General features: G+C 39.5%; 1 protein-coding gene and 1 long non-coding RNA gene across 7 annotated transcripts in view; one reads left to right on the plus strand and one right to left on the minus strand.

Moving 5' to 3' along the window:
* LOC120407910 overlaps positions 1–9,667 on the plus strand; it is a 27,980-nt gene extending 18,313 nt beyond the window's left edge. For 2 of the 5 annotated variants that reach the window (XR_005600320.1, XR_005600323.1), the window contains 3 exons: positions 4,565–4,713; positions 6,490–6,617; positions 9,264–9,667. This is a non-coding gene — a long non-coding RNA (uncharacterized LOC120407910). The remainder of the gene's footprint in view (positions 1–4,564; positions 4,714–6,489; positions 6,618–9,263) is intronic. The other 3 variants (XR_005600321.1, XR_005600322.1, XR_005600324.1) reach the window with 3 other exon arrangements.
* NMRK1 (nicotinamide riboside kinase 1) overlaps positions 1–12,376 on the minus strand; it is a 15,809-nt gene extending 3,433 nt beyond the window's left edge. Inside the window, exons 1-8 of one of the 2 annotated variants that reach the window (XR_005600319.1) lie at positions 11,989–12,324; positions 10,336–10,396; positions 9,407–9,497; positions 8,351–8,399; positions 6,428–6,599; positions 6,250–6,321; positions 4,522–4,723; positions 256–340 (exon numbers count right to left, since the gene is read on the minus strand). Coding sequence is in view for 1 of the 2 variants with exons in the window: in XM_039544232.1 (XP_039400166.1) it covers positions 256–340; positions 4,522–4,628; positions 6,250–6,321; positions 6,428–6,599; positions 8,351–8,399; positions 9,407–9,497; positions 10,336–10,396; positions 11,989–12,256 (905 nt within the window). In the remaining variant the exon portion in view is untranslated. Of the gene's footprint in view, positions 1–255; positions 341–4,521; positions 4,724–6,249; positions 6,322–6,427; positions 6,600–8,350; positions 8,400–9,406; positions 9,498–10,335; positions 10,397–11,988 lie in introns of both variants that reach the window. The other variant, XM_039544232.1, reaches the window with a different exon arrangement.
* Between the last annotated feature and the right edge of the window lie 53 nt (positions 12,377–12,429).

Consider the following 12,429-nt stretch of genomic DNA (forward strand, 5'->3'; position numbering starts at 1 on the left):
AAGGGTGAAGGGCTAAGCCAATACTGGTGTACTTGGAATCTATGGTTCCAGAGAGTCCAAGTATTTTAGATCTAAGGTTCAGACCATAGCTACCCTTCTATTTATTTAGCTTTTTGCTTCCTATTTAGACAAAACATAAGAGTTTTGTAACATAGGACATCAAATGATAGGTATTTACATTATCCCTTAATATTGGCATAGATTTTTGTTAATGAGTTCCCTTATCCTGTTCCAGTTTCCCATTAGATGACTTACTTTTTCCATGCTTCTAGCTCCCGCACTATATCATTATAAACATATGAAAAGAGGTCTTCCTCAGATTTTGTTCCATCCAAATAAACTGAGAAAGAAGGGGAGAGAAAAGTGGTCACAATATTAATAATTCAATTGAACTGTAACTTCCTATAAATTTGTATAGGACCCAGCAAAATCCCAAATGGCATCTGTAGGTGCTATCACCATAGAAATCAAGAATACTTCCTTTCCTCTCCCAATATCGCTTAAATAGAAGTCCCATAAATAGGGGATCAATCCACCCAAAAAATACCAGATTCTTTTTTAAAAATACATAGTCTATAGATGTCCCAAAAGGACAGAAATCCTATTCTATGGTAAGCTGAGAAATTCAGCAGAAATTTGGGAACCATTACTGCCAGAACTTGCACAGCCAACTAGAAAGTGGAGAGTTAATGCAAATTAATATTCTGCTGTGGCCCACTATGTATGTAATCTTCAGGACCTCCAGCTAAGTTGTAATAACTCTCCTAATGGGGAGAGGAGACAATGATGAATGTGCTGTAATCTCTAATACTCCTGGTTGTTTAGGTTAACAATATATATTATATATTTACTTTATTTATTTATTTGAATGGGCAAAGACAGATGCTCTTTATTACTTTCCCCATCCCTAAAGGAAATGACGACAAACTTGACAAAACTGTTTTCCCTACCCAACTATAAATATGGATTGGTTGAAGTAGTCCAGGTCTATATTAGAAAAGGATAGATATATTGGCAGATCCTCCTAGTGTGGACGCACCCTATTCAACTGGCAAAAAAGTGCTTATCCCAGCTTGGCAAGCGGATAAGACAGGGTTTCTCAAACTGGGGGTCGGGACCCCTCAGAGGGTCACAATGTTATTACATGGGGGGGTCGTGAGCTGTCAGCCTCTACCCCAAACTCCACTTTGCCTCCGGCATTTATAATGGTGTTAAATATATTTAAAAGTATTTATAATTTATTGGGCGGGGTCGCACTCAGAGGCTTGCTGTGTGAAAGGGGTCACCAATATGAAAGTTTGAGAACCACTGGGATAAGCTATATCAGCAAAAACACTTATGTCAATATAATGGTCTACCTGCAAAAGCCCCAGTGTATAGAAACACTGCAAAAAGAAAAATCAAGTCACACTCCCAACTGACATTGCTATCCCAGCAAAAAAAAATTTCTCATGTAGACCTGACTCGAGGAAAAGTTGGATATGGCTCCTTCATTGTTCCTTTTTGCAGGACTGACATTTATTCTGTCATTAAAAAAAAAAAAAAAATCCTCACCAGACAGAATATGTGAGAGATTTTGAGAATGCTGATTTGAGTCTCTCAGCATCCTTCTGCAGCCCCCTGTTATCTGAACATGTCAAATTTCACGCTAAGCAGGGTTTGTTCTGGTCAGTATATGGATGAGACCCCTCTGAGGAACAAGAAACACTCCCACTTCAGCCAGTACAACACTAGGCAATTCCTCAGCATAGCATTAAGAGGGCAAGAGGATCAACAATGAAAGGCTGGGATTGCTGGGGACAATATCATACACACAGGGTTCCTAAGTTATCAGGGTTTTGGGTACCACTAGCTTCATTTCAAACTGCTGAACCTCATTTTCTCAGATTGCTGAGTAAGAACACATGTTGCAGGTGGTTATTTAATAAACTCTTCCATTTTCTGGAACCCTACATTCATTTTCCATAAAAGATCCAGATTTCTGGAAATAGTCCAGCATCTTCTAACTACAGATTGGGGATGTCAGTCTCCCTGGGCACAAGATATAGGTTTCTACTCAATTTCATAGTTTAAAAAAAAAAAAAAACAAGTCGCATAATTCAGCCTCTCATTCAAGAGAAAAGAGCAGCACTCCCAAAAAGTAACACAAGAAAGCAGATTCTCGAAGGGTTAAAAAACGCTACTGCGGACAGAGTAAAAGGTTGTGTTTTTTTCACTTTTAAACAACAAACTTTAACAAATATAACAGCTAGACAGTTTTGTTGTCTTTTTTTAATAAAAAAGCATACATACTTTGATGCAATAAAATGGAGTAAACCATTCCCGGAGTAGTTATCAGTGGTACACAGTTATGCCGGAAGGGCATAACAAGTGGGGTCTCGCAGGGATCAGTTCTGGGTCCGGTTCTGTTCAGTATCTTCATTATGATTTATATAATTGCACAGAGAGTACACTTATAAAATCTGCGGACAATACCAAGGTGGGAGGGGTTGCAAGTGCTTTGGAGGATAGGATTAAAATTCAAAATGATCTGAACAAACTGGAGAAATGGTCTGAAGTAAACAAGATGAAATTCAATAAGGACAAATGCAAAGTACTCCATTTAGGAAGGAACAATCAGTTACACACATACAAAATGGGAATGACTGCTTAGGAAGGAGTACTGTGGAAAGGGATCTGGGGGTCATTGTGGACCACAAGCTAAATATGAGTCAACAATATAATGCTGTTGCAAAAAAAAGCGAACATTATTCTGGGATGTATTAGCAGGAGTATTGTAAGCAAGACACGAGAAGTAATTCTTCCGCTCTACTCTGGGCTGATTAGGTCTCAACTGGAGTACTGTGTCCAGTTCTGGATGCCACATTTCAGGAAAGATGTGGACAAATTGGAGAAAGTCCACAGAAGAGCAACAAAAATGATTAAAGGTCTAGAAAACATGACCTATGAGAGAAGACTGAAAAAATTGGGATTGTTTAGTCTGGAGAAGAGAAGACAGAGGGGACATAACAGTTTTCAAGTACACCTCTAACTCAATATAACACTGTCCTCGGGAGCCAAAAAATCTTACCGTGTTATAGGTGAAACCACGTTATATTGAACTTGCTTTGATCTACCGGAGTGTGCAGCCTCGCCCCCCTGGAGCATTGCTTTACCGTGTTATATCCGAATTCGTGTTATATCGGGTCACGTTATATCGAGGTAGAGGTGTATGTAAAAGGTTGTTACAAGGAGGAAGAAGAAAAAATTTTCTTAACCTCTGAGGACAGGACAAGAAGCAATGAGCTTAAACTGCAGCAAGGGCGGTTTAGGATGGCGATTAGGAAAAACTTCCTGTCAGGGTGGTTAAGCACTAGAATAAACTGCCTAGGGAGGCTGTGAAGTCTCCATCATTGGAGATTTTTAAGAGCAGGTTAGACAAACACCTGTCAGGAATGGTCTAGATAATACTTAGTCCTGCCACAAATGCACAGGACTGGATTAGATTACCTCTCGAGGTCCCTTCCAGTTCTATGATTTTATCTGTAAATCAGTGTCAAGATGGGTTACTTCTAACAGTGCCCCAACTAAAGATTATGTCTGACTATATGTCCCATAATCCAGCATAATCCATTTGAAAGTGACCCAAAGGAACAACTCTATTTCTGAGATGATCCTTCAAGGCCTTTTTTTTTTTTTTTTTTTAAAGGCAGTTTCTATTCCATCCCATCTCTTACACACCCACTGATTTTGAAACATGTGCTTCAGCTAATTCACACATTTATTTTGTCACAGTTCATCCTAGTAGAGAGCCTGTAAGAGGCTCTATATACACCCGATACACAGGGCCTTGCACTATCTCTTGCCATGGGGGTGAATTTCACCATTAACCTTTTTGATAAATATAAATCTTTAGTATGATATTGATCAATACAAGAAAAAAGAATTTAACGCCTGATCACGAACAATGTTGAGCATGCCTAACTGCCATTCAATACAAGCTGAAGGTGCTCAATGCCCATCACTTTGCTGGAAGTGCTCTACATGTTGCAGGATCAGGCTCTAACAGCGTTATAAGTTTGGCATTATGCAAACTTCCCTACATAGCTCCACCAAAGCACCAAAATCCTGACATGTCTCATGTCAGACTATGTAGTGGCTTATCAATGTGTACAACTTGGAGGAATCTATTAAACTTATTCTATCTAAGATCTAAATCAGGATTATAAGCCACATCCTAATGGATCAACCCAATGAGCCATATAACTCCCCAGAATTTTTCTAGTTAACCACACACACACAAACTGGTTTGTCACATGGAGTTTAGGAATCACTAGTGAAGGTGACCAATACATTTTTGTTTATTCCTGTTACTCACAAAGGTGGGTAATCGCTACAAGATTTTCTTGCATGAAGATCACTTATCTACAAGCAGACAATAAATGCATCTAACACTGCTGCATAAATGCCAAAAATAGAGTGACGTGCAAAAATCACTACTTTTAATAATTTTTATATATTTAAAGATTATGTATACCATACCGATATTATTTGTATTTTCTTCCATTTCCCTTTTATGTTTCAGATACATAGGCCATACATGTCCATCGAAGTATCCTGGTCGATCTGCTGGTTGATAAACTCTGGTACTACAGAAAAACAGATTTGCTTTCCTGTGCAAGGTTTACATTTTTTTCCCTGCTGTGCACTTATATACCCTTCATTGTTTATTTGGTAAGAATATCTATGCAAAATATTAAGAGAGGGAGGCTGTGTAACTGCTGGTCACAGCACAGGAGACTCCTTAGTTCTAACAGGATTTAGCATATTGCCCACATGACCTCCATCAAATCACCTATTTCTGCCTGTCATTTCAACTACAAAACTGGATAAGAGCAGATTCTTTTTGAAACAGATGTTGCATCTTAATTAAACTTCATTGCATAAGTAAGTTACATAAGAATAGCCAAAATACATTGCAATCGCAGATAATATTTTTCACATTGGTCTAAATTCTGAGAAGTGACTAGCGATTTTGGTTGCTCAACTTGCAACACCTGAGAGCACTGGCTCTCAACCTTTCCAGACTACTATTCCCCTCTCAGGAATCTGATTTGTCTTGTGTACCCAAAGTTTCACCTCACTTAAAGACAACTTGGACTTGCTTACAAAATCAGACATAAAAAAAATAAAAAAAAGTGTCACAGCACACTATGACTGAAAAATTGCTTACTTTTTCATTTTTACCATTATAAAATAAACCAACTGGAATATAAATATTGTACTTACATTTCAGTGTATAGTATACAGAGCAGTGTAAACAAGTCATTGTCTGTATGAAATTTTAGTTTGTACTGACTTTGCTAGTGTTTTTTATTTAGTCTGTTATAAAACTAGGCAAATATCTAGATGAGGTGATGTACCTCCTGGAAGACCTCTGCATACCCCTGATTGAGAACCACTACCTTAGAGGTTCTGATTTTCAGAAGTGCTGAGTACCCACCTTTTGATGATTAAACTCCTTTGAGGTCTCTTAAATTGGGCTCCTAGAAAGAAAGGCACTGAAAATCTACTAGTCACTTTTCAAAACACAGGCCATTATGAATATGGGAATTCTGCAATCAGTGAACCAGATTCTGACCTTAGCTACACTTGTGTCATTCTAGAATAAAGCCATCAACACCAGATTTGCAACAGTTACTCCAGATTTGCAACAGTTACTGAACACAGAAAGGGGCCACTATCTAACTTAAATAATACGCAACGTAAATGCATGTCAACTCTGCCACTGAACAGCATTGTGGTGGCACAGCTTCTTGTAGATGCAAGAGTAAACACTTTGTTTCTGTCCCCTCTTAAACAATACTTAAGTGCAACTGTAATTAACCTATATTTTAAGTTCCTTGGGCAAGGAGCTTTTTACTTTGTGTCTGTACATTGGCAGTCTGAACAGTGACTGGTGTCCCCATGCACAACTACAATATGAATGATAAACAAGGGATGGATCTATACATTTGAGGGTTACAGACGCTGTTTGAACATCTCTAGGAACCACAAAGGCTCTACCTGCAGGGATGGAATAGTAACAAGGCAAAGCTCACTACCTCAGCAATAGCAAGATCACAAGAAGGGACTGAGGAGAGTCAGCAGACTCTGCTCCGAGTTGTTACAGTTGGTAGATGTGTGAGAACACTAACATACAGGAACCTTTCTATCTTGCGGGTACTAGGGCACGGTGATCTGCAGTGAGCAATAATTTTAAAACATTACCTCCTTCTCCTCTTGCATTCTTCATATGGAATGGTCAGAAAATATCTTCTATCCCATACTTCATTAAGAGGCCTAAGATGACAGCATGTTTAGTCATTTTGTTTCCTTATTCACGCCCCCATTTACAGTTTATATTAACGTGACATTTTAAAGTTATTTGTAAAGTAGCGTTGCTTACTCATAGTTATACAGAAGAAAACCTTCAGCTATTAAAATGTGAACTTCTTCTGCACTTTTCAGATTGACAGGTGTACTCTTTGATTCTGCTGTTGAGACAGAAGAGCCTGTTGGGTTTTTCATCCATGAGCGTATGCTTGTCACCATTTCCTCCATATAAAGGGCATCAAGTACTAGAAAAGACATAAAAGGTTAAGTTAACGTGTTTTTGTTTTGGCTTTTAATTTTTGCATTATTTCTGAGTTAAGCAGAAACCCTGTCAAATAGTTTAAGATCTAAATGTAGGTGTTAAGTAAAAGAAGCAGGGTTAATTTAAAAGAAATGGAAATTTAAATGTTAACATTCCCATTTACTACTGGAACCTAAAACAACAGCACTGAATTTGGGCATGTGAAACAGAATGTCCTGCTGATTCATCTAGTTTCATTGTCCAAACTGAGTGAAGTTCAAAAGTTCAACTGAAAGTTACATAGCTGATGAATGTGGGTAGTAAACACAGAATTCAAGGTTTAGGCTAATGTTATAAATAGCCAGGTATTAAAGGAAATCTTAGATCAGCTGCAGGATATTAAACTGTAGGTTTATAATTAGAGATGGCCAGCCTAGAATTTAAAGTTTAGATCCAGATCTCAAATTGCAATTGGACTCATTTTTAGTTATAATCTGCAGTATAGTCCTGAACTCAGTGAGACTTCTTGCATGAGAAAAAGGTTGAAACTTGGATCTGATCATGCTTGATTTAGGATCTGATTCTAGGAAGTGCTAAGCAGCCTTGATTCTCAATCACTTCACATCAGGAGTTGAGGATGTTACAGGAAGTGCTCAGAACCTCCCAGGACATGTCATGAGGTGCAACTCTACAAAGGGGGAAATTTAAATTAAATTTCACTATTTGCTAATTGATAACTTTCTATATTACATCTGATTTCATTTAACTGGCCTGGAATCAAAATATAACTACCACTCACTTCAAGGGGGGTCAGAATTTCACCTCTGGAATGCAGTTCTAAGTTACTGTCAAACAAGTTATTAATATCTATATTTTAATTATTTGGTTTTAAGGTGCATATTGCTCGATATGGGCCAGATTCTGATAGTCATGTTGACAACGTACTCCACAAGTAGCCCTATTAAGTTAGCGGGGCTACTTGTGAAGCAAGAGGCTACCCGAAATGAGTTAGTGCGCCAGAATATGGCCCTAAATGACCAAACAAAAATAAACATTTAACACTGTAAAATGGTATAATCGGCATTAGGTTTGAAATCACAACTATAATGCTGTTCAGAAGAGTCTTAATATTGACAGGTTAATAAATTGACAAGGTTTCACTATAAGCAACAGACAGTTGGCTGTGTCATGCACTATAATTTAGAAGACCAAGAATAGAGAGAATAAAGTCTGTTGCAGACAGTTTGTTTAACTAGCCTCTAGAAAAGGAAAGCCCTGGATGAAGCAGTTTGGAGACCCACCACCTCAGAACTTTAGATAGATGCTGTCACCAGAGGAAATGTTCATAATATCCTATGCTAAGTGACAGCTGTTTCTGGAGAAACAGAAAGGGCTAGCTAATTTGCAAAACAAAAAGATATAAAGTCAGTGATAAATGCAGGAAGTTAAAATATTATTGCTATTCCATAGTAATGGTATTGTGTAATAGTCAAATAAAGGTATACTATATTAAACTGTCCAGTATAATGATGATGAACTTTTAAAATACTGACTTTTTCTGTTAAACTAACATCCTGAAAAAATCCTCTATCAAATTACGCTTTATTTCTTTATTAACCATTTTTTAAAAACAAAGTAAAACACTGTCCCCACTGATGACTGCATTGATCCAAAAGAAACAGATGCTAAAGTTAATAAACTACAGCTGACATTTCAATACATAATGTTCACAAGCAATATACCCAATTTACTAACCATCATATTGCTTAAATCCATGTTCATCTATCTCTACTTCAGATTCTGGCTAGAGAGAAAAAAATAGGCAGTTATCAGGTCAAAAGGCAATAGTAATCCTATTACTCTGAATTCACTTGTGTAGTATTCATGGTGGAGACGGGTAGAAGGCTGGAAAGCCAGTATGAATGGCTTAGGCAGAAGGGTTAGGTTGCTAGGATATGAAACAGAAAATGTAACACGGGCAGGGGGAGAAACAGGAAGCCAAAGAAGCATGTAGAGTAGGGGAAGACAGTAGTAGAATATTCAGTGTTTTTCATAAACAGTGGATTGCAACATAGCAGGAGTGTTGCCCCCACCCCCCCAACTTAATCTTGATGTATCACTAGGGTCCCCCAAAATTACTCTTCAAATAAAATATAATTTTTCCCACGTCCCCCTGAAATAGTACCATCCAGGTAAGATTATTTACTAATCTACTGAAATTGATATTGATAATATATTACATATTATATAAACACAAGCATCTCTGGATTTTAATATTAACTTCTGAATAAACTACAGTTTCACTCGAGAACAATAACCACATCAGGAACAAGAACAGGCCCTTCTGTATAGATACAGAAAGAGTTATGCTTTTGCATTTTTTAAGATATGAAAAAAAAACAAGCAACAAGATTTAATTTTTTGTTGCTATTTTGTTTCTATTTGTTGTTTTCTATCTAGAGTTAAAAATAAGCTGCAAAAATAATACGAATTGCAGTAGCATGACACACTCTCTGAAATGCATCTGTTTCTCTACTCGCCTTTAAATATAAATATCAGAGGATGCAGTGAGATGATTATTCTGTTGGTCATGTTCCTAATCTTTTTTTGGCAACTGAAAGTTTTAACATTATTATAGCATTCTTAATTATATTTTCCTCTCTTCCAGATAACAGTTTATACTGACTCCATAAACAGGATTCATTTTAAATTGTCACATCCTAGTAGATCAAGAAAAAATAATATAGTCTTGCAGGAACTACATTTAAAGTCTACTTTTGTGTATGAAGTCATTCCATCAACTCGGGTTACCTTAAAGAAGTCATCTTGAGCGAGTATACTGCAATTTGGAAGCTGTTTCCTAAGTCGTTTTGCCAGTGTTGTTTTCCCCCCATTTGTCACACTGACTTTGAAAATGGAATAAACAATGTGTCAGGACAAAAATAATGCATAACATAGGAGTGCAATGTGCGCTAGCAAAAAGGCAATTACAAAAAGTTAATTTTATTCAGAATAATTTGCAATTTCCTAACATTTGTTTGGAAAATACTTAGTCCTGCCATGAGTACAGGGGACTGAACTAGATGACCTCTTGTGGTCCCTTCCAGTCCTACGATTCTATGATTTAACTCATTTTAGTCAGCTTATATGACAATGGAAAAGAGGAAGACTAGCGTTGATGTCTGAAAGGGTCCGTCTATGGTGGAGGGTGGAAAAAGTTATCAAAAATTAAACCAGTGGCATAGCTAGGAGTGGAAATTTTGGTGGGCCCTGACTTTCAGGTGGATAGGCAATGACAGACTGTGCTGGCTCTGCTTCTCCCCCAATGCCACGCCCTCTTCCTGGCCCTGGTACCCCCAGATATAAGGCTTCACCTGCTGAGCTGGGCACGTGCATGAGGCGGCTCAGACAATGGCATGACAGAGCTCCGGGAGCTCTGAAGGGTGGGTGCATAGCTCCATCCTGGATTTCAGGTGCGAGTGATGCTCCGGGACACTGAGGCAACACTATACCCCTGCTCAGATTTGGGTGGGCCTGGATGCTAACGGCCCATCCAAGTCCATCTGTGGCTACTCCCCTGAATTAAATACAACTGACAGTATAATATTAAGCTTAAGTTTTTAATTACTTAAAAATAAAAGACAGCTATATTCACACTCAGGGATTGTTAGTTCACAATATGGAATCTGAGGCAATCTTACATTTTTGTTTTAACAGAGACTGAACTTGTTTGCACTTACCCGCCAAGTCCAATGACTAACACCTTCATAATTTGTGTTCTATCCAGTTCCCTTCTTTCCACTGTTTAAAATAAGAACAATGAACAAACCTTTTGGACAATGACAGAATCAGCTGCTACACAGGAAAATACCAATTACCACAAAAGGTCTTTTAAAGGTTTTCAACTTTTACCACTTCTATTCAGCTGTCTTCACAGACTTACTATGAGGGCTCCTTTAAGATCCAACCTGCAATTGCTTCCTACCAAGCATAGTTCTTACTATCATGAGCAGTCCCATTGCAGAAAACAGGACTACTTAGCGCAATAGTAAAGTGTTTGCAGATTGGGCCCTTGAAAGTAACCTAGGGAAGAGGGGGAAAATGAGTGTGTGTCCTGTTTTGTTTCAAGGTTTCTTCTGGGAACTTCCTTTTCTGCTTTTATTTTTAACATTACAGTATCACAAATCTCAGATCTTGTCTTTCCACTTTTTGAAGGATTTTTTTGGACACTGAGAAGTGTTCCTTGGGCACTGTGACACGTTGGGGGGTCACCCAGACCAAATTCTTCCATCAACCTAGCTACCACTTCTTGGGAAGGTGGATGACTTATGCCAATGGGAGGAGGTCCTATCTACACAGAAGCACTGCAGTAATGCAGCTATGCACTGTAGCATTTTAAGTGTAGACAAGCCCTTAGCAAATGACAAATATTTTATAATGACGATCAATAAAGGCTTTTCAGTGCAGGTAAACTTTGACTCAAAAAGAAACACTAGCTGACAAGTCAGATACCATCTACACATCTGAAGAACTTTGAACTCATTAATTTATGTCACTGTCTGTATCAAATATAGTCACAATTTAAGGGAAGGATTCCAGAGTAAATAAAGCAGGCAACTTTATTTGTGTATGCGTGAAAAATAAAGAAAAGTGGAAACCAAGAGTGGGTAGTAAAATATTTTGTTTGCAGTGTAATTGTAGCCATGTTGGTCACAGGATATCAGAGACACAAGGTTGGTGAGATAGTATCTTCTATTGGCCCAACTTTTGTTGGTGAGTCAAATTTTCGAGGTAGAGCTCTGTGTAAACTTCAACGCTTGTCTCTTTCGCCAACAGAAGTTGGACAAATAAAAAAAATTACAAATGTACCATCTTATTGCAGATGGTAAAGTTATCATCAAGCTTAGCATGAGCAGCCTACAATGCCAAACATTAAGGCACCCATTCTCCCAACACAGATGTACAGAATTAGTACATTAATTTTGCATTTCCTAATTTTTCAACTGCTATTTTTAATTATGCCACTTCAAAGTACTGGTATATCTGTAAAGTATTTGCACAAATGACTTCAAGTGGCAGTTACAAATCACAGATCACACACACACACACACACACACGTGTAAGGAAATCCACAGAAAAACAAGGTTCCGAGAGAATTTTCAACTTTATCTGCCAATTTGGCAGCAGTGTCCATCTGCAACAGTCACGAGCCGGTGCGTGATTCCATTCACTGGCGTCAGGACAGTAAGCGCAAATATGCCCTACTACAAAATACGTAACAAGTGCATTTGAACTAAGCGAACGGCGCTGCTGGAGCCGTGGCTCGGATTTCACGCGATGTTAGGGTGTGTAGATGGCTCCGCGGCGCTATGGTCCAAGGCGACCCGCGTTACCTGAGCTGCCGAGGCCTCTGTCGCCGCTTCCCCAGGCCGGTGGAGCGCACCGCAAGGCTATGCAGCGAAAGCACCGATTATGCAGCCAGGTCACTAGCTCCCCGAACCGACGCACCGCGGAGCCCTGCCCCGCCAGCGGGCACGCACCCTCCGCACAGAGGCTACACCGTACCCCGGGGGGACGAGCGCTCAGGCGCCCTGCGCGCGGAGACAGGCAGCAGCCGGCTCGGCTCAGCCCGCCCCGTCCTGCCCCACCGACTGTCGGCATTGGGCGGCTCAGGAAGCGCCCGGCCCACGCCAGGGTCGGAGAGCGGAGCCGCCCGCCTGGCGCCACGCGCGCGGAGATTGGTTGCCTCGCGCTCCCGGGTCCGCCCCGCTGTGCGCCTGGTCCCGCAGCCGCCCCTAGAGGGAGCAGCGCCCAGGGGCCGCGCTCGCTGCTGC

The sequence above is a fragment of the Mauremys reevesii genome, linkage group 6, assembly GCF_016161935.1.
Source record: "Mauremys reevesii isolate NIE-2019 linkage group 6, ASM1616193v1, whole genome shotgun sequence".
NCBI classification, from domain to species: domain Eukaryota; kingdom Metazoa; phylum Chordata; order Testudines; family Geoemydidae; genus Mauremys; species Mauremys reevesii.